The sequence below is a fragment of the Eupeodes corollae genome, chromosome 3 (assembly GCF_945859685.1).
Source record: "Eupeodes corollae chromosome 3, idEupCoro1.1, whole genome shotgun sequence".
Classification (NCBI taxonomy): Eukaryota; Metazoa; Arthropoda; class Insecta; order Diptera; family Syrphidae; genus Eupeodes; species Eupeodes corollae.
In genome coordinates, this window is record NC_079149.1 from 76461966 (window position 1) to 76485654 (window position 23689).

At 31.3% G+C, this 23689-nt stretch overlaps 1 protein-coding gene across 1 annotated transcript; it reads right to left on the minus strand.

Moving 5' to 3' along the window:
- Window positions 1-5530: 5530 nt before the first annotated feature.
- LOC129952566 (sterol O-acyltransferase 1) lies at window positions 5531-23182 on the minus strand. Its single transcript, XM_056065201.1, has 5 exons — window positions 22877-23182; window positions 19884-19939; window positions 15478-15854; window positions 15270-15415; window positions 5531-6725 (listed from the first exon to the last, which is right to left on the minus strand). Exons 1-5 carry the CDS (start codon window positions 22932-22934, stop codon window positions 5695-5697), a joined length of 1668 nt encoding a protein of 555 aa, XP_055921176.1. The 5' UTR covers window positions 22935-23182; the 3' UTR covers window positions 5531-5694.
- Window positions 23183-23689: the final 507 nt, after the last annotated feature.

Below are 23689 nucleotides of genomic sequence, written 5' to 3' on the forward strand. Positions count from 1 at the left end.
TAAAACTGTAGCGATAACTCTACTGTAACTCAATGCTGAATAAGGAGAAATCTATACACTATAATATTTCTAAAAAGATAATAGCTTCTAGTTCTTACCTTCAATGAAAATAACAAGCAGGGTTAATATTCATTTATGTCATACAAAACTTCCTGTTGTAGATGTGGTAAAACAGAAACATATTGCTAGTATTCTATGATGTAGTTGATTGAGAAGCTCTGAGATAGGGTGCAGTAGTGTTTGAAACGACAGAAATACGAAAGACAAGTACGAAAACAAAAGGCACCAAAAACTTAAGTTACTTAAAGGGACAGTTCCACCGAGAGTCCCACGAAAAAGCGTTATTTTCTTAGAGAAAGAAAAATCGGAGGCAAACTTTAAGATATGTTAGGCATATTTTAAACAATTTTAACAAAAAAAGTGCATCAGAAAAATGTTAGACTAATTCACGTTTTGCGGCAGCGTGGAGTTGTTGGAATTATAGTAGCCGGTAAAGCTTATTTACTCTAAGTGAACTATGGAAATTTTATAAATCGAAAAAACTATGGAAATTTTATAAATCGAAAATCTAGTAAAAAAAATATGATTTTAAAAGAATTACTTTTATTTAAATTATTTGTTGATAAAAATGGTAGTAAAAGTCGATATTTGTTTACCTTTTGAGGAGAATGTCTGAAGTCATCTTAGTCATTAGGCGTGTACCATCAACTGAGCGCTCAGTGAGCGCTCAATGTCAGATTGGCGGAGGCAGAATCGTTTTGTGGGACAAGAATCTCCGTACAAACATAAGCTGTCAAAAACAAAAAATCAAATGGGATGGCGCAACAGTCCGTTGTGAACCAGGGCCTAGTGACTTACAACTCTCAACCATTCCTGTGTGCGAGTACTGTTGTCAGGAATGGAAGGGACCTACAATTTTAGGCCGAATCCGAACGGCTAGTTTAAGAAAGCAATTTTTCATGACAAGAATTACTCTTGAAGGATTTGACAATTCCTCGCAAGAGGCAGTACCCGCGAAAATTATGATTTTTTTTTTAAATTAAGGTGGCACAGGCAGGGATTGAACCCAAGACCCCTTTCACGTCAGTCCAACGCACTAACCATCATGCCACGGTCAAAAACATACTCGTATGTTGTCAATTGTAGTTTTTGATGTCAATGTATTATTTTTTTCTATTGATAATTCTTTGTTACTTTTGAAAAAAAAAACTATTGATAAAATTTTAAGTAGTTCATCAGATAAAATAAGAAATAAAAAAGGAATGAGGAGCATGAAAAGATTTTGATGGAACTCCTAATAAGCGATGATAGTGAGGATGTATCGATCAAAAGATATTGCACCCCATTGACCTCAAAAATTTGCTGAACTTCTTCACTCATGTTAATTAATTTATAAAAATGTTTAAATTTTATTTCTTTTCTTAAAAATTATAAAATTAGACAAATGGCAACTAAACAGCTGTTTTGGGTGAGCAAGCAAATTGAGAAATGAATCCATGAAATTTTTGTCTCAGAAATCTACGCAAAAAATCTCAGTGCTCAGCTGAGATTTTTTGTCTCACTTAAAAAATAGTTGAGCGCTTGGAGCGCTCAGTTGATGGTAAATGCCTATTATATTAACTGATGAAATGTTTTTTTTAATCGATAGCTGAACTTCAAAAGTCTATGATTTAATTTTTCGTGCATAATTACATCAAAAGTTGTTTATTTAAGGATTCATTGTCAAAATTGAAAGTATGTTCTATTTTATTATATAAAATTCAGCTTATAATAGATTTTTAGCTTGTGTAGTAAACAACTAATGAGAAAGGGTTGTGAAGAAAATTTTCAAATTTGAAATCTTCTCATTCATTTACTCTGATGTAGCAGGTAGGTTATTTTTTCAGTTAGGAAATCCGGAAAAGCTCTGGGGTTTTCAATATTGATGTTAAAAAGTAGACTAATTTGTGGTGGGTTGATACCAAAAGTTATGTATTTTATTAATTCCCGGGGCTTTCCAGTTCTGTGCTTTATTTAAGACTTCTTTGAGATTGTCCAGGGTTATGGTGTGACTTTCCATTGGTGTTAGTCTTAATGTTCTTCCCTTTACATTAGTTATCCATGACGCGCTGGGGTTGTGTTGCACTGGTTTAGACCATATTGACGACGAATACTTCGCAGTATCTTGCTTGGTAGGCAAGCCTTGGTTCTAACTTTCACCTTCAGTCTGTTTTGTTTTCAAACTTCTGTAGAAGGGTTTTTGGTTTTTATAGAAACGTATGTTGTTTGTAGTACCCGTAGCATGATGGTTAGTGCGTTGGACTGTCATGCAAGGGGTCTTGGGTTCAATCCCTGCCTGTGCCACCTTAATTTAAAAAAATAATTTTCGCGGGTACTGCCTCTTGCGAGGAATTGACAAATCCTTCAAGAGTAATTCTTGTCATGAAAAAGTGCTTTCTCAAACTAGCCGTTCGGATTCGGCCTAAAATTGTAGGTCCCTTCCATTCCTGACAACAGTACTCGCACACAGGAATGGTTGAGAGTTGTAAGTCACTAGGCCCTGGTCACAACGGACTGTTGCGCCACCCCATTTGATTTGATTTGATGTTGTTTGTTCTTGTTTTCTCTGAGGCTTTGTATTTTTGTCTCTTAGTTTTCATCACAGAAAGCTTTTGTCTTACTGTATCTATGACTCTTTCGAGAATTCGTTCATTACTTTCGTAACTTGAGTGGTTTCTGTAAGTTTGGAATATCCTGTTCACGTTTATCTTGAGTCTTCTCGATTTGTTGCCTTTTAAATATTTCGTATCGTTTAGGAATGATATCTCACTTTGAAGCTTCTTGATACCATTTTCTAGTCTTAATTAAAAATTAAAAATATTGGTTGCTGGTATAAGCCTCCCCTAATGCTAACCATATGCCTCTATTTTTGGCTTCGTACTTCGTTCGTAATTATTTGTGTTAGATGGTCACTCCGTCTTTTAGTCTTTTATTGGGTTGTCCTGCTGGTCTCTTCTTTTCTGATCTCAATTTCGTGGTTCAAACTCTAAAAAGTTTTTTTTTTTAAACAATGAAAGCACGAGGATATTTTTTTTTTTTTATAATTAGCAAACACTAAAAGGGTTTTTTATACCTTTAATATGCCAAAGACACAGTGTGAGCATTAGGAAAAGAGGGAAGGGTTGGATAGGAGGTGTCGGTGCACATTGGTTTTAAATTTCTGAACATTGCAATGACAGGGAAAGATTGATTAATTAATAAGCAGTGGAATTACTAAAATTTAAACCAAAAGGACGCACAGCCCAAGCAACAACATCCCGAGAAAAGCGGTTAATTTTACGTATTGCTTCAAATTCTACTCAATCAGCTACTAAAATAAGGTCCAAAAGCGGAGTATCAGCCAGTATTTCGACAGTCAGAAGGATAATAAGAAAAGATGGTACTATCCAGAGAAGAAAACTCAAAAAGAAACCTGTTCTAAAGCAAGTACACAAGGAGCTGCGAATGAACTTTGCAACAGAACATGTCTCTTGGAGCAGTCAATGGAAACGCGTCGTCTTTTCGGATGAAAAAAAGTTTAGCCTTGACGGCCCGATGGTTACAACTTTTATTTCCACGATTTAAGAAAAGAGGAACTAATTTTGGGAAGACATCACAGCCGTACATCAGGTGTTATGGTGTGGGGAGCTATCACCTACTATGGCAAAATCGAATTGGAGTTTCTTTCTCTAACAATTAACGGAAACAGCTACAAATACTTGTTGGAACGCTCATTTCCGAAGATGAAAAATATTTTTGGGCCTCTGCCTTGGATTTTCCAACAAGACAATGCCCCCATCCACACTTCCAGGGTTGTCAAAAGCTGGATTTTATCAGAAAACGTAGAGCTTTTGCCATGGCCACCCTATTCACCGGACTTGAACATAATCGAAAACGTATGGGCATGGCTATCTCGAAAAGTTTATGAAGGCGGTAGACAATTTGAAGACAAGGACTCCTTAATTGAAGCTATCCGTGATTTCATTTCCAGCAGGTATAAGCCTCCCCTAATGCTAACCATATGCCTCTATTTTTGGCTTCGTACTTCGTTCGTAATTATTTGTGTTAGATGGTCACTCCTTCTTTTAGTTTTTTATTGGGTTGTCCTGCTGGTCTCTTCTTTTCTGATCTCAATTTCGTGGTTCAAACTCTAAAAAGTTTTTTTTTTAAACAATGAAAGCACGAGGATATTTTTTTTTTTTATAATTAGCAAACACTAAAAGGGTTTTTTATACCTTTAATATGCCAAAGACACAGTGTGAGCATTAGGAAAAGAGGGAAGGGTTGGATAGGAGGTGTCGGTGCACATTGGTTTTAAATTTCTGAACATTGCAATGACAGGGAAAGATTGATTAATTAATAAGCAGTGGAATTACTAAAATTTAAACCAAAAGGACGCACAGCCCAAGCAACAACATCCCGAGAAAAGCGGTTAATTTTACGTATTGCTTCAAATTCTACTCAATCAGCTACTAAAATAAGGTCCAAAAGCGGAGTATCAGCCAGTATTTCGACAGTCAGAAGGATAATAAGAAAAGATGGTACTATCCAGAGAAGAAAACTCAAAAAGAAACCTGTTCTAAAGCAAGTACACAAGGAGCTGCGAATGAACTTTGCAACAGAACATGTCTCTTGGAGCAGTCAATGGAAACGCGTCGTCTTTTCGGATGAAAAAAAGTTTAGCCTTGACGGCCCGATGGTTACAACTTTTATTTCCACGATTTAAGAAAAGAGGAACTAATTTTGGGAAGACATCACAGCCGTACATCAGGTGTTATGGTGTGGGGAGCTATCACCTACTATGGCAAAATCGAATTGGAGTTTCTTTCTCTAACAATTAACGGAAACAGCTACAAATACTTGTTGGAACGCTCATTTCCGAAGATGAAAAATATTTTTGGGCCTCTGCCTTGGATTTTCCAACAAGACAATGCCCCCATCCACACTTCCAGGGTTGTCAAAAGCTGGATTTTATCAGAAAACGTAGAGCTTTTGCCATGGCCACCCTATTCACCGGACTTGAACATAATCGAAAACGTATGGGCATGGCTATCTCGAAAAGTTTATGAAGGCGGTAGACAATTTGAAGACAAGGACTCCTTAATTGAAGCTATCCGTGATTTCATTTCCAGCAGGTATAAAGAACGAAAATCGGTTGAAAAATATGTGGCCTCATCCTAGTGATTGGCAGTGTATCTAAATCGTGTGAAACCAAAAACGCGATTCGTTAAAGGAGTTTAAATTTGCCCAATAGCATAGGCTTGCCTACCCAAAAGTTGTCCCAACCCAGGGTTACCTGTATTTGAGATGTTTACTAAGGGTAAGGTTCAATACTTACCTTGATCTGTTATTTCGTTTTTTTTTTTGGTGTCATATGATAAAGTTATTCCAATTAATATCTGTGATAAAATATTGGTCATTATTAAATAACAGATAAGGGTAAATATTATATCTACGTATTCGATTCAAAAAAGGGACTTTTAGACTAAAAAAACAAAACATTAAAACACCATTTTTGAAAATTTAGTTAGATTACATATATTAAATAGTATGTACAAAAATGTAAATCAAAATATACTTATCATTACAATTATTTACTTTTACACTTTAAAATAATATCAATATGTACATATGGCATCATATTCTAATATTAGGTTACATTTATAGCTATAGGCTTTACTTCATGCCGTTACAAACCCAAGATACGGGCGTAAGCCATTCAATCCAACTTGTTGTTAAATTTTCTGGACAATTTTGCCTAGCAAAATATTCCATGGAATATGTTGATATTTGAAAACTACTTCCAGTTATTAATGTAAACCATAAAAACATGTTTCCGAATCTTGGAGAAAAATCTTTAGTTAAGAAGACCAAGAAGACTCCAAGAATTCCAAAAGAACAAAACAGCACTGGATAGAACATTTGCAATGCAACGCCAATAATATGCTCGTGCATATAAGCTGACACAAAAAACACGGCTAAAGACGAAGCCAGCTTCGAACCTTTAAATATGTGGTTATAAAAATCTTTGTAGATATATTCATACAACCAATCATGAACAACGACATTCCAGTTTCGAAAATATCCTTCATAGTTTCTTGCTGTCCACCAATCTTTGTAGAACATCCGGTCACCAAAGCGCAATAATTCAGCTGTAAAGTTAAGCCACGAGTGTAACACCATATAGAAGGCAGCGAGAAAGATAAAGAAGCCTGGCATTATCATTCCGAATAGCTTCACAATCAGACTTGCATTTGTCAATTCTTCGATTCCGAAATTAGAGAAATGAACATGAATGTGGCGTTCGAAGATGTAGCTATAAAAGAAAGCCACGCCAACTACTTCTAAAAGACGATTAAGTGCAAACATCCATCGGATACGATTGGTACGAGGATAATAGTCCCGGTAAATGAGCGTTGGTGCGAAGAGATAATACAAGTAGCATGAAAAAGGTGGCATAATAACCTCCTTACTAATTGTTTCCCCATCAGTCTTATATTTGACAGATAATATTTTGCCTGCATTTGTACGAACAAACCCGTGAATTTTCATCATCAGCCGAGTAGTTTCCAGAAGCATAACAGCACCCGGTATATAAGGCAAATTCAGTCGAATGCATGCGGTGGTCCCAACATATAGGAGAGATAATTGAAGACTGACGAACAGTATCAAAAACGTATAGCTCCAGAGGGATTGCAGAGATTTATCTTGAAATTAAAAGAAAGCATTCGTTATTTAAAAACATTTGAATTATGTAAATTAAGAACTTAAATTACTAAACTCATAACCAAAACTAATGACAATGTGACATAACAAAACATAATATTTTGAAGCTCTTAATATTTTCAAAATCAGTTTAGTAGCTTTCGAGATATATGAGATTGAAGTTGAAATAGTAAAATCAAGAGCATACAGATAGATATGTATGTAGATAGATACAGATTTTATTGAATTAAAGTAAAATTTACATTACACACCAAAAATTTTTATAAAAATCATTATAGCATGGCGATTGCCGTCTGCCAGATTGACAACAAAACACAATTAGTTAAAATGCCTTCAATATAATTTCTTTTCAATATTAAAAGGGTATTTATATTTTTTTAACAATATGAAGTTCATAATAGATTAAAAATAATAATTATAATAATAATAATTAAACACAATCAGAAATCTTCGTTCATTATAGCAGTTCTATATCTAAGTAGTACCCGTGGCATGATGGTTAGTGCGTTGGACTGTCATGCAAGGGGTCTTGGGTTCAATCCCTGCCTGTGACAGCTTAATTTAAAAAATTAATTTTCGCGGGTACTGCCTCTTGCGAGGAATTGACAAATCCTTCAAGAGTAATTCTTGTCATGAAAAAGTGCTTTCTCAAACTAGCCGTTCGGATTCGGCCTTAAATTGTAGGTCCCTTCCATTCCTGACAAAAGTACTCGCACACAGGAATGGTTGAGAGTTGTAAGTCACTAGGCCCTGGTTCACAACGGACTGTTGCGCCACCCCATTTTTTTTTTTTTTTTTTTTTTTTATATCTAAGTGCAAATTGGCAAAATTCGTTAAGTTTGACACCATTAATTTCATTCATTAAACTTATGATGACATGATCTTCCGATAAAAAGTCTTTTCTGAATACATATTATATTCATTCAGATTTCTCTGAGAATGGGCCATTTTCCCAAGAAGTGGACAGTGTCATCTCTTTCTGATAGGTTGCACATATTACACTCTAGGGGTAAATCAGGTCTGTGTGCAGAGGAATGAAATTTAAATCTATAAGTTCACTACGTAGTCTGACCATTCTAGAAATCACACGGTGATTATTGGAATCCTTAACATAGTTGTTCTCTGCAAGGTTATAATATAATCTGCTGTAAGTTGTCATGTAGAAGGAATTAGACGCTTCCACAATATATTCAGCTCTACATTTCTCATCAACCTTTGAAATGACTTCATAAAAGATGTTTTTAGTGGTTGTTAAATCCTCGATTGGTAAATTAAAATTAATTTGACATTCCTGAGCAAGATCTTGCCACTCTTGATACCAACTATTTTGATCTTGTATCGCTTTTATGGACACTCTTTGCACGACTTGTGAATCATTAATTTTAAAAACATTAAGCAAGAAGTCCGCTTGTAACTTCAGTGTTTAGATAAATAAAGGAGAGGGCATTATAAAGTAGTTTGGCGTATTTTTCGGCAAATGAAATATTCCTTTTATAAAGTGCGTTAGGGATTTTTCAACCGAATTGTACTTTTTACATCCCCATAGCTGCGATCCATATAAAAGTATGCTCTCAGCAACTGCTTCAAATACTTTAAACTTGCTGCTATATGCTATACACTTATTCATGAAGCATTGTTTCCATGTCATATTAATAGCAGTTTTCGCCTTAACCAATTTCTCCTTCAAGTGTTTTTCCTTATTTAAATTATTTATAACAGTAATGCTAAGGTATTTGTAGCCTGGCACACATTCAATATTTTTGCGATTAAAATTCCATTTTTTATTTGATGCCTTACGTCCACCACCTCTTTTAATAACAATAACCTTCGTTTATCGATATTTACTATCAGATTCCATAGCAGTCAATACCGGCAAACCCTGTTAATCATAAGCTGCAGAGTTTCCGGTGAATGCGCAAACATGACGTCTGCGAACAGAAGTGCTTTAATCCGCATCCCTGCGTAATCCACTCCACCCGGCATGTAGTCTAAAAGGTTGTCTATGAATAGTGCAAACACAGTAGGGCATAATATACAACCTTGTCTCCGTCCCGATGAGGTTTTAAACCATTCTGAGAGTTCTTCGAATGTCTATACAGCCGGCCTTGTTCCTCTATAAAGGTGCTCGAGAAAGCGACCAAACTTCAACGATATCCCAAGACTATACAGTTTATAAAATAGTGCACCCCAATCGATTGTATCAAAAGCTGATAAAAAATATATACAGCTTTTTCCTTTGTCTCAAGAAATTCCTTGCCAAGCTCTTGAATATAGAAATGTTTTCTATTGCTGAATATCCTGTCTGAAATCCAGCCTGGAACTACCTCAGCAAGTTTCTGGTCTCAATTCAACTTGCAAGCCGCTTATGCATCATCGTTGTAAATATATTGTAAGATGCATTTAAAAAGGAAATCCCGCTGTAGTTAGCTGCGTCATATAACGATCCTTTTTTGTGGATTGGAAATATAATATCATCTGGAAATTCATCTGAAGACAGTTCACCCTCCAAAACTGTATTAAAAAGTTTTAAAAGCTGCTCTTTAAGCATGACAGTCCCGTACTTAAAAAATTCCACTGGAATATCATTCGAACCGGCCGGCGTCTCCAGTGTTTCTTTCAACTCCCTAAATGTAAATGCACAGTCCAGAGAGTCGACTACAAATCCAGGTGATGCGAATTGCCACTTTGTCGGCGTTATTTCAGGATTTAAAAGAACCTTAAAATGCGAATGCAATACATTTGAAGACAGTTTTGATGGATAGTAAAGCGTTTTCCATTAAGCTCTCTAGCCAGTTTCCAAAAATCAGTGGAGTTTTTACAAGATGCTAATCGGACTGCTTGCTTTTCTGCGCATAACTAAAACCCTTAAACAATCATTGGGTGGAGTTACGGAAAAGCCTCAACCACGCAAATGATGTTTTACGAGCTTTTAGACATTCTTCGTCAAACCAGGGTTCTTTTATTGCATTTCCTTTCTTTTGGCTGAAGAAAGCTTTAACAATCCGTTCAAAGAGGAAAAAGTCCTCGATTTCAAGTTATTGGAGTCGCAAGTCTATAGGTCTTCGATACACCTGATCCTGAGCCTTAGCCACTTTCCATTTGAGTTAGGGCAGGGACCGCATAAAAGTTATTTCCTCATCATGTTTAGGCATATCATTAATACTAAATTATAGATCACAAAAGTTTTGATTTAAACCCAGTACATGTTCATTATGGTGTTTGTAAGAAGCTCAGACTTGAACAAAATATTTCTGTTTTTTACATGCGGATAGCTCGAAAAAATCAGCTATGATATTTGCTTTTTTTTATATTAGGTATATATGTAGTATGTATATACCTAGTTGTGCCACAAGTTTTGTTACAAGTATAAAACAACAAGAGCTATGTATATAATATGTTGTACTCATTGTTAAAGTTTCACTATAATTATTAACTATAGAGTGTCAATAGCCCTTTATGTGTAGATGTTTTCTAACCAGCATTGAAATGGATCTGGTGAACATATCCAATTCTCTGGACATTTAAGTGGTATACGCTTTTAAGCGTACAAATGTGAACAGCGCTCCGACTACAGAAACTTAAACAAAGTTGGCATTAATTCATTGCTTACTAATGTAAATATTTACAAAAATAATATAACCATAAAATAAATGTTATATACCTTTACTGACTAATTATGTTTGATTATGATATAAGACAGGTTAAAATATTTTCCGTAAGAAAAAAAGTTAATCTTATGATTGATAGTGGCGAACAATATTTAACTTTCTTAAGAGCCTAGCAAATGAGAGCGAACAACGAATGAACGAATGGACGAACAAACTTGATTTAATACATTTCAAAAAGTCAATTTTAAACAAAAACACATTTTAATTATAAGAAACCAATTCAAACTTATGTTAAGAGTATTTTGTTCTCTATAAAAATTATAACACTCTTGTTTTGTTTGTTGAAAAGGGTAATTATAAATTGACAATTCGTCGCTGTCAAACTTGATAGATAGATATAAAGCTCATGTGAAAGGAAAGTCAAAATATGCGAACATCCACAGTTCGTAATTCGTAGCTCATGTGAAAGATGCTTTAGGCATACATGAAATGTTTCTAAATTATTGGCTTGGTTTCTTATAAATAAAACGAGATGCTCCAGCTTGAAACATTTATTAAACTATTTTTTGATTGCAAATGCGGTAAGATAATTTTAAGGTAACTACTTTTTTATGATAAGTGATTATTCTGGATGTTTTGGTAAAATAATAAAAAAAATATTTTAATATTACATTGCAACATAGAATTATCAATGCTTGAGTAAATATTGCCTAAAAAGGAGTCAATGTAGTCTATTAAGCAGTATTCACATGAGTGCGACCAAAGAACGACACACAATTCTTAACAAAACGATAGCAATATAGTTTCTATTTGATTTATGATGCATACATACTTTTACTTTTCAATATCATCATACTAATATTATAAATGCAAATGTAAGTTTGTTTGTTACGCTTTCACGTAAAAACTACTTAACCGATCATAATGAAACTTTGCACATACACTCTTGAAGGTATTAGAAGTAACATAGGATAATTTTTATTAAAAAAAAAGAGGCTGGGATGCGACCCACACTGATAACTTCCCATCCAGTCTGTCGATTTGTCTTGCTTAAAAGTTTGTCTATATGTACTAGTATCGATTTTACCAAATTTGCGTACTATTTTTTATAGATTTTATTTTTTATGAAAAAACGGACTGTTTTTATATAAAAATAACTGAATATTGAAAACAATATTTTCTGTAAAATAAAATAAGTTTGAAGCCAATATTTTGAATTTTTGAAAAGCTATTTGAGTCGAAAGTAAATGTTTACCAAGTTTTAGTATTGTTTTTTTTTTTAAGTTTTATTTTTTGTTAAAAAGCCGTCAATTCTATTTTCTCCAAAATTCTATCGAATGTTGAAAACAATATTTTCTATAAGATAAAATTAGTTTGAAGCCAATATTTTATAGATTTGAAAAGATATTTGAGTCGAAAATCAATTTTTACCAACTTTTGTTAAATTTTTTGTAGGTATTTAATTTTTTGTACAAAAACTGTCAATTCGATTTTTTTCAACATTTTTCTAAATGTTAACAACAATATTTTTTGAAAAATAAAAGTAGTAAAAAGCCAATATCTACAATTTTTGAAAAGATATTTGACACGAAAATCAATTTTTACCAACTTTTATAATTTTTTTTTAAGGTTTTTATTTTTTGTAAAAAAACTGTCAATTCGATTTTTTTCAAAATTTTACTGAATGTTAACAACAATATTTTTTGAAAAATAAAAGTAGTAAAAAGCCAATATCTACAATTTTTGAAAAGATATTTGAGTCGAAAATCAATTTTTACCAACTTTTATTAATTTTTTTTTTAGTTTTTTATTTTTTGTAAAAAAACTGTCAATTCGATTTTTCTCAAAATTTTATTGAATGTTGAAAACAATATTTCTTATAAGATAAAATTAGTTTGAAGCCTAAATTTTAAGTTTTTGAAAAGATATTTGAATCCATATTCAATTTTTACCAACTTTTGTTAATTTTTGTTCGGTTTTTAATTTTTTATAAAAAAACTGTCAATTCGATTTTGTTCAAAATTTTACTGAATGTTAACAACAATATTTTTTGAAAGATAAAAGTAAATTAAAGCCAATATCTACAATTTTTAAAAAGATATTTGCGTCGAAAATAAATTTTTACCAACTTTTATTAATTTTTTTTTTAGGTTTTTATTTTTTGTAAAAAAACTGTCAATTCGATTTTTCTCAAAATTTTACTGAATGTTGAAAACAATATTTTTTATAAGATAAAATAAGTTTGAAGCCTAAATTTCAAGTTTTTGAAAAGATATTTGAATCGATATTTAATTTTTACGAACTTTGAGTAATGTTTTTTTTAGATTTTTAGTTTTTATAAAAAAACTGTCAATTCGATTTTTCTCAAAATTTTATCAGATTTTTAAAACATTATTCTCCGTTGCTCAAAATTGTTTTGGAGATGAAATCATATGTTAGTCGTTAAATTTAGGAGGTGACAAATTTTTTTTTCAGTTTTTTTGATTTAGAAAAAAAACCGTTAGATATATTTTTTTCAAAAAATATATATCTTTGAGATCACGTTACAGTCTATTATATAAAATTTAATTCAAGTCTCTTGCGTTTTTGGTTCGTAAGATATTAAGGGTTAACCAAAATTTTCACTTTTTTTTTAAACGGCTATGGTGAAAAAACCACCCATGCAATTTTCTTGAGAGCCCTTTCTGCATCTTTCTGCCTTATTATCTGTATAACAAAATTTATTTGAAGTCGATATCTTTTCTGGTTCTTGAGCTATGGACGACGAAAAAAACGTCGCGAACGTACGGACGTACGAACGTACGTACACACGCACGCACAGACATCTTTCTAAAAATCTTTTATTTCGACTCTAGGGACATTGAAACGTCGAGAAATGTCAAAATTTTCAATTTGACAAATCGGACCCATTACAATAACTTCCTATGCTAAGTTAAAAATTAAAAAAATACGAAAAATTAGAAAATTGTTTGTCAAAATATCGTCAAATTTAGCTACTTCAACGCCATCTAGCATCATAGTAATGAAGTTTCAACCCTGAATACTGTAATACCAACCCACTGTATTACCGACGGTGACGACAATATCTAATTCAATTGAATATAGTTTCAACTGTTTCTATTTTTTCTATATTTACCGTACATGTTACGAATGTCTGCGCATGTTGTTGCATCCTGTTAGAGGTCCAATTACAATTACAATGGGCGCATTCACAAAGCTAGTGGCTACGTAGTCAAAATTCAACTAGCTTTGTGAAGGCAAAACTACACTACAAAGCTAGTCAATCTGGAACTATCATATTATTGACAAATGCAAATATATAAAATAAGAAAAATTTTTGATTTGACAACTTTAACTTATCTTTAGTGTTTTTTAATTCAATAAAATCAAATTTAAGATAAAATTTGAATAATTTATATTTGTATTTAAATACTAAACGATTTATTTAATTTTGCATTCTTGTTTTTTTACCGAGAAGCTGATTGTCAAAACGTCAAAATCGTCTCCACTAACTTTGTAGCCGAATTTTTTAGACTACGTCGGAGGAGAAATTTCAACTACTTTCGTAGTTAGATTTAGCCAATCAGAATCTCTTGACTACGTAGCCACTAGCTTTGTGAATGCGACCAATTATTTTACAGAACTTTAAATTGTCAATGGTCAGGAATATCAAACCTATATAGAAAATGACAATCATTGGGATGAAACTATGAAGGAAACTGTACAATTCCGATCGCCAGATAAAATCAGGGAACTTTACGCTACGCTTTTATCTTCTTCAGGTCTTTCTAACCCTCAAACTCTTTGGAATAAGTACAAAGAATACATGGCTGAAGATATTTTATATCAACTGCAGCAAGTACACACAGACATTACTTTCAATGAGCATGTCTGCAATAAAACGATAATTATAATCGAAAACAAGGTTCTTACGAAGGTTGGAAAAAAATTAGATGATTTTGGAATGTCCAGCCCTCGACGAGACAATGTGGATGATTTTGATAATGAAATTGCATGAGAGCTAGATTATGATTTCATAGCACTGCAACATCAAGTGGCAGAATTAGTCCCTCAATTACTTCCAGAGCAAAATCATGTTTTCCATCAAGTTTTACGTAAAATAGAGTCCGGCAGTGGTGTACTCTTCTTTCTTTAGAATTCAGAATTATTTATTTTTATTACGGTGAAATATATTTTAACCTTTGTTGTTGCATTTCAATAAGCATATATGAAGGTGTTGAAACTTCATTGTCTGTAGTAATTTTTAAAAATTGTTGATCTCAGCCAAGCAATAAAATTTAGTTATTATATTGACTCATTTCTATTATTATACCCTTGCCCTTTATCTCTCATACTTATTTAATTTCTCCACTGAGGGCGAAGCCGTGGGTAAAAAGCTAGTATATTAATAAATTTAAGAAAAGAAAAAAATTGTATTTGATACGAACTGTCAAACTTTATTCGCGTTCCACATTATCCACACTCGCAATGAATAAAATAATCGCGCGTACTTAACATAAAAAAATCATTCTTGTTTTGATTTCGGTAGTGCATGGTGTTCGGATGTGGCTCCTTGAAAAAATATGGATGATAAGGTAAACACAAAAAAAAACTATTGTCAAAGTCAAACTTCATTCGCGACGAATTAAAAACTCTCGTGTAAAATAAATGTCAAAATCGACGAATATTCGTTAATTCGTTGGTCGTGCTCATGTGAAATGTGAATAGTGCTTTACTCGAAAGCTATAAACTGATTTGACAACAAAAAACTAATTCATGATTTTTACTATTTCAAATTCAAACAAAAAGATAGCTGAATTTCCATTAAGATATCTTTCTTATTGTCAACACATTAACATAATTTGAGTACAACGAAGCATACATAAGTGATTAATAATAATAAATAACAATACTTACTTTTGTTGAATTTTTGACGAAAATTTACCCAAACTTTTAGGGCATAATAAACTGTTAATACAGGAATGTGCATTAGGGTCCATATTCCCATTACCAGATGAATATCTCGCATTCCTTTTTTAATAGTGCCTAAACCAAAGTTTACCCTAAAAATTTACAAAATACAACAAATGTTTTCATGTAACATTAGAGTTTTAAATATACATACCTTCCTAATACGAAATAATCGTAACATACACTGTTTAACAGAAATACTGTCAATATAATGAAAAATATATTGTAGATACTTTTCATATGGTCGACTTCGAGCAGTGCTGTAAGGTAGGATTCTCTAACAACAAACACTTTATCTGGAAGTGGTCGTTTGGGTTTAAGTAACGTATTGTTCTTATTCTCCATGTTTTCAGTCTGTGGTTGTTCTTCTTGAGGCAGTCTATTACTCCAAGTCGAATTATTGTTACTTCGTTTCACAAAATTGTTAAACTCATGAGCTTGAAGTTCTTTTTGGCGAAAATCCTGTAGAATTTCTTCAATCACGTTTGTTAATTTTTGGTCAACATCTTTTAAGATCGAGTTTTGTACGGTCTGTTAGAAGAAAAAAATTGATAAGATAATAATTTGGACCTCAGAAGTATACCTAGAATAAACAACGAAAACATTTGTAAGGAGTAGGGCTAAAAGTCCATAGAGCATACAAAACAAGATGGCTTTCGTCAACCCCTTTCTTTGTATTTGATTTATTTTATTTTTTAATACACCTTTTTATTTTAAGTTACCTAGATCGAGTAACAAAAAACATGTAAATTAACTCAATAATAATGAATTGAATTTGTCAACATTATGTACATAATGCATAAGTAGTGGTTGCTATCGAAATACAATTCTTCAAATTCTTTGGTTTTAAATGGTTGTTGTTTTTTCGTTAGATGTTATGAAATTCCTAATAACTTTGTTAAAATTTCAACTTTTTACAATATCTAATAATAAAAGGATGATCATCGCAATCTTATATTTTTCATACAAACAAGGGTAGATCTAGTCTTTTAATCACACACCTAACATAAAGAGGAGTTTTTGAAAACTGCTTAATGTTCTTTAATATTCTGTAAAAAAGTGTGACAAAATTTAAATATGTATTTCAAGAGCAATTTTAATTATTACATTTTTAAGAACACTATTGTCTAGCAAGATATTAATATGTTATATGTGAGAGCTTATTTAAACTATTGTAATTAAGAGAGGGATTTGGTGTATTTAACGCAGAAATGTTAAAAATTGTTTTAGAACGTACTTTTTTTTCAAAATAATATGTTCTGTTCTTGTTGGCATTTCTATAGATGCGAAGAACACTACAAAAATATAAATGCAAAAAAACTAAAAAAAGAGTGTTTGCCAGAATAATGTGATATTTTTTCGTAGGAAAATGAAATGATATGGCTTTTTTCGCATTTTTTCTGGACTCAATTTTCGGGAGTCTAATATTACTATGGTTAAAAGTTTGCTTACTCGTAGATTTGAGATAATGCTAGTAAACAGATTATAAAAAAATGCTGTTTTGCGTGAATCTTGAAGATTGAAAATATTTTAATCTTAAAGGATCTACAACAAAACTTAAAAATTGGAGAGCGAAAAATGTTTGGTTCTTGAATATAAGAAAAGAGGTGCATTTAATTTTAGAAGAAACTTAAGTGTGGCACTCACAAATTACACGCTCCAGAATTTCTTCTCACTTCAGTTTTCGCGAGATTCAAATCCTTTATATTAAATTATTAGATAGAAAACGTACGTTTTTCAATTAGAAATTAGGTTAAGAAAGTGTCTCTTTTTCTGCCTTTTGGACATTTATATATTTATCCACTTAAAATTTGTGTTTAAATCTCAGTTCTAGACCATCCAAAGCAAAATTACTTCAAAAATTGGATTTCTTTAATTTTGTAAGATCTTTAAAGTTTTTGTATTTAACAAAAAAAAACAATTTTGAAAGAAAACACAATTGGAATTTAAAACGAGTTTTAGAAGTTTAAATATACCTTAATATCGAATTTTCGATCTCTTATTCAAGGTTTCTTCTTAAAATGCTGAATATTTGCTTTTTCTCTCAGAAAAGATCTTATGAAAATAATTTAAAACATAACTAAATTGTATTAAAACAAAGATTTAAGTTGTTTTTGACAGCAAACCGCTTCGTTAAATTAATTACAAATCTTCACGTATACAACATAACTGTATAAGCTTTATGGATCACATGACTCCCCACTGGATCGTGGCATAGTTCAAAAGCTGATGAATTTGTACCGCACGATTGGAATAGGTCTAGATGTCTGATTCATATTATGTTCTTGTGTTACTTTTAGCAACACAATTTAAAGCAGTAAACTATACATTTTATTTTCATATAATAAATAATTAAAAACATTCGGGGGGTCATATCCATTATAAAAATGCGATAGGTTTCAATTGAATTTGTACGAAAATAAAAATCTCCCAGGGAGGATGTTTGTCATGAACTCTACGACCCCACCACCCCCCTGCATTACCATTGCATACAAATCATATTTAATTTTTTTAAGTTTTTGCTTTTTTATTTAGAACTTAAGAACTTATATTTAATCATAAATAATAAAAATAAATCTATATATATAAAAATCAACTCCACTTTTCGTTGTAATGTTATAACTCAGCAATGCCTTTACCGATTTGGCTAATTTTGGTCTTGAATTATTGATGGAAGTCCAGAAAAGGTTTGTACGTAAAGAAAATTAAAAAAAATATCTTGAAAAGGTGTAAAATCAACATACAAACAATTTGTACTAATACTTAAAGAAATCCCGATTTGTTGGTTATCTTGGAAATGTACAACGAAGCTGTAATAATAATTGAAGATATGTATGTGGCTAACGATTGTAAATAAAGCATTAGCACAATTGTGTATGAACGCACCAAATCGTAAGATACATGATTTTTTTGACCGTGAATTGCAACGTGAGCAGGAGTTAAATTCTAATGATTTACATACGTTTATTTGAACAATCGTATATAATAATAACTTTCGTTGTATCATTGATTTTAGCGAGTATTCGATCGGAACAGAAAGTTGCATTGACACTTGCATCTTCGGGAATTGCTGCTACATTATTAGAAGGTGGTCGGACCACACCCTGCAATAAAATTGCCATTGAATGTACGGGTGATTGAAACTCCAACTTGCAATATTTCGAGAAATTCTGGTATAGCAAAAGTTCTGCGAATAACATCAATTATTTTATGGGATGAGTGCACAATGGCGAATAAAAAATCAAAAGAAGCATTTAATCAAACAATGCATGATTTACGCGGTAATCAAAAACTGTTTTAGTGGTGTTCTGATAATGCTCTCAAGAGACTTTCGTCAAACATTGTCTGTCATTCCTCGATCAACTCCTACTGATGAAATAAACGCCTATTTAAAGTCATCAGTTCTTAGGAGATATGTACGAAAATTGACATTGAACATTAATATGGGCATTCACCTACATAATGATGCAACTGCCCATGAGTTATCAAAACAATTGTTAGAAATTGGTGATGGCAAAATAACAATCGACAGTACCAACTGATTGATCACTTCACCGAACAATTTTTGTACAATTGCGTAATCTGTAGATGAGTTTATTGAATGTGTTTTTCCGAATATTCTTGGTAAAGATAACGCACCATTTTAGCACCGAAAAACAATTATAACAATGCCATTTCAAATTCAAGTGAAACTGCCACGTGTAGTCACTACATATAAATCAATTGACAGTGTTATGAATCAAGATCACGCAATGAATTATCCAATTGAATTTTTAAATTCATTGAAACCGGCTGGTATAGCACCGCATTGCTGGAATTTGAAAATTAGTTCTTTGATTATATAATTACGAAACATTAATCCACCAAAACTGTATAATGGCACCAGATTGGCAGTGTTAAAGTTATCGCAAAATTTGATTGAAGCTAAAATCTTAAATAGTAAATCAAAAGGATAAGTGTGTTTGATACCGCGTATCCCTATAATTCTAACAAATATGCCATTTGAATTCAAAAGATTACAATATCCTGTGCGTTTGTCATTTGCGATGTCCACAAATAAGGCCCTAGGGCAAACACTTCACGTTTGTGGTGTCAATTTGGAGGAATCATGTTTTTCACATGGCCAGCTTTATGTTCCCTGTTCCAGAGTCGGTACCCCAAATTTTTTTATTTATTCATGCTCAAAATGGAAGAACTAAAAATATTGTTTATTAAACTGGTTTAGCTTAACCCATAAAGAGCCACCACAGTAAGAGTACCCAATTCTTTTTATTTTTTAGTTTTTACTCTTTGCTGAAAAATATAATATAAACAATATATCATTTGGGTCATTTGGACTTTTAAATAGCTAGCAATATTAAATGTTTTTTTTTGTTTGAATAAATGAACTTAATAATTATTTTTTTTATAACTATGCCTTATACTCGTACGTAGCGAAGCACGTACCGAGCCGCTAGTATTATTCTAAAAAGCTGAAATTTTCACAGAATTTTTGTTTAATTTTTTATAATGTATATAATTATTGTAATTATAGCATATGCATTTAATAATGAAACTAACCTCAAGTTTTTGTTTCACAAAATGTAAGTCTATTTCCTGATTATCCATTTTAGATTCTGTTGAATAAAAAAAATTTTATTTAATATTTGCATATACATAAATGTACATGTATTAATGACTGATTTGGAGTACAAAATTCAAGTGCGAAATGAGACTAACATGTTTTAACTGGAATTGTTATAATTTGAATTATATTATAATTTATGCATTTATTAATCGAATACTGAAAATTAGATGGTTGTGAGTATGTCTTCCAGTTGTAGAAAAAATTGGAAACTAACAAACTGTATATGTTGCGGTTTTTTTTTAATTTCAAGTTATGAAAAAAGTGGCTGGGGTGCGACCCACACTGATAACTTTCCATCCCGTCTGTCGACTTGTATTTTTTAATACTTAAACAAAATGTTCAAAGCAATATTTTGTGTAAGATAAATAATTTAAAGTCCATATATTTCTTTGTACTCATAATACTCGAGAGGAAAAGCACTTCCTAACAGGTTTTTGTAGGTTTTCGTGTTTTTTTTAAAAGCTGTCAGTTGTCTAAAAGGTTAACTAAAAATTATCAAAAGTTTTTTGCGTATAATGAAAAAGTTTAATTTCAAAATCTATTTTCGTTAACGAGATTTTTAGTCGAGTACCTATTTCTACCAATTTTAGTAGCATTTCTTGAAAATTTGTATTTCTTAAAAAATACACAAATTTTTTCTAAGAACAATATCTAAGCACAGAATGGAATCATTTTGAAGACAATGCCTTCATTTATTCACGATATATTGAGAATCGAATATCAATTTTTAACCACTTTGCGTACTAATTTTTTTAGATTTTAATTTGTATGAAGAAACCGACTGTTGTAGCTCTATACAAAAGTACTGAATGTCGAAAATAATATTTTCCATAAGATGAAATTAGTTTGGAGCCAATATTTTAAATTTTTGGAAAGATATTTAAGATGAAAATCAATTTTTAGTAATGTTCTTTGTTTTTTTTTTTTTTTGAAAAAAAAACTGTCTATTCGATTTTTTTGAAAACAACATATTTTATAGATGAAACTAGTTTGAAGATAATGTATTATATATTGAAAGAGATATTTGAGTCGAAAGTCATTATTAACCATTTATAAATGTTTTTTTTTTTATATTTTGTAAAAAAAACTGTCATTTAGATTTTTTTTTTAAATTACCCAGATAAAATCATTTTTTGTTCGTAAAATATTCGTGGTGATAATTATTTTTTTCAGTTTTTTGATTTAAATAAAACGGTGTTTTCCCAAAAATGTACCTGTTTGGTATGACGTCAAACTATATGATATATGATAATTCAAGTCGCTAGCTTTATTGGTTCGTGAGATATTTTGAGTAAACAAAAATTTTCACTTTTTTTTAAATTATAGGTACTGAATTTTCTTCAGAGTACACACGCACATACATACATATGTGCATCTCTATTCAAATCTCGTTTTTAGATTAGAGGGACCTTAAAACGTCGAGAGATGTAAACATTTTCAATTCGAAAAATTTGACCGATTACTATAACATCCTATAATTATTTTAAGGTTAATCAAAACAAGAACTTATTAAATTGCTCCTATTCTCCCCAATAATATTTCAAAATATGTTAAATATAAACAAAATAATAAATTGCGTACCATTATAAGAAGTTAAGAACTTGCGAACTTCACTTTCAAATAACAACGTTTCAGTTCTATTTATTTTATGATAAATTAACTGCCTGTACGTCCGCACATTCCGGATACCATTTTTCGTAGTCCATATCTTCAGAACCATTAAAATAATTACTTTTAAATGTCTTTAACAGAACATCGAAAGGTGCAGAAAGGACTTTCAAAAAGTCCTTTTTGGTTTACCCCAAATATCTCGCTCACCAATACCGCTAGCGACTTCAATCTTATATTTTACTATGCGATACCAAACTGGCATAATTTGAGAAAAAAATCAATCAATGTTTTTTTTATAAATCAAAAAACTAAACCAAAATATTTGGTCACCATAATTTCAGGCAATTGAAAACAACGTTTTTAACATCTGGAAAAATGATTTTCGCGAATATCTTCTTAACATTTATAGATATATTGCAACTATGTAGTTTAATCATACAGAATAATTATTTTTCACATTTTTTTTTTTTTAATTTTACTGTAGGTATTTTTTTTAAAAAACGAATGATCGATTCGAATATCGCGAGAATAGAGAAAGGTATTGACTTCAAAATTATTTGATTCTATGCAAAAGATTTTTATAAGATTTTATAAGATTCTATATAAGATTTTAAAACTTTCAAAAAATGCTGCTAAAATTGATAAAAATTGTTTTTCGACTAAAATGTCGGAACAAAACCAAACATTGAAATCAAACTTATTTTACCAAATGCAAATTTTGATTTTTGTATCTCTCACAAAACATTTTTTTAATAACTTATTGAAATTTTAAAAAAAACCGGCAGAATGGCACGGATGGAAAGTTTTCAGTGTCGTTCGAATCCCAGTCTTTTTTTATGATTTTAATTCAAGAAATAAAGGTTATTTTACACTTCTTCTAAAACTAAAAATAACATCACGTCTTGCAATAATAATAAAGTGAATCTTGCAATAATAATAAAGTGAATCTTGCAATAATAATATAGTGAATCAACTTTTTCATATCCACAAAAATAAACGAAATTTAAAAGCAACTTATCATGCAGTACTTATGATACAAAACCTTAAAGAAACATTATTTTACTGTTAGTTTTTCAATTTTTATTACAACAACCCACGTACTTTAGTGACCAATAATTTTGTCATAACATATAAAATAATGCACTTGAGCATAAAAAGAACGATGACACATCGTCTTTTTTGCGGTAACTTAAGTTTTTTTTCTTTAAATTCGGATCATAATAAATTTAGTTGATCATCAAATAACTGTTTATTATTTTGTTTTGATATATAATATATGTTGATTATGTACATTCAATACACCCGCGGAAGTTACCTCGAGGTTTATTTCCGGAATTCACTTTACATTCTTTGAGTAAGATATCTTCACCCATTTGATTCTCAATGTATTATTATATTTCCAACTTTGTATTAATAAATTATTGGGTTGATTTTATTTAAAACAATGTGTTCAAAGTTATATGACAAAGATATATGATCGCACCAGTCGCGATTGCACTCTATATATAAACAGTTTTCTTTTATCAGTAATAAGTTCCTTAAAGTGTAATAAAAATTCTACGCTTAACATTATAATCAGTAAAGCCACTTATGAGAGTACATTATTTAGAACTGCAATGCACCCGGAGAAAAAAATCAAGACTTATGTTATCTGCTTTGCGACCTCAGGCTTGACAAGGCGTTTAACGATAACGTCATTTAATGATAAGCAATGCGGGTACACATGTACTTAACTGTTCGTAACCAGCTGAGTGCGGAACACGATGTTATAGATTTATATAGTACTCGTACCTGCCCAGCACACAGTGGAATATTAAAACATTTTTGCAGAATTCAAAAACATAAAAGTCAAAAAGTTAAACAAAAATATTCTTCTCTGCTACAGGTACATTGTATTTGTTTTTTTATTTTTTTAAATTATGAAGTATTAAATTAAAAGTTATTTTATTTTATAAGCTGTTATTTTAAGTAAATTAAATTAAGTATTTATTTTATAAGCTGTTATTTTATTTTATAAGCTCAAAATTGAGGTATTAAACATGGAAATGTATACAAGCAAGAAAACTAAACAGTAATAAAGTCGCAAAACAAGTTAATAAACTTAAATTTAACTGATTAATTCTATTAA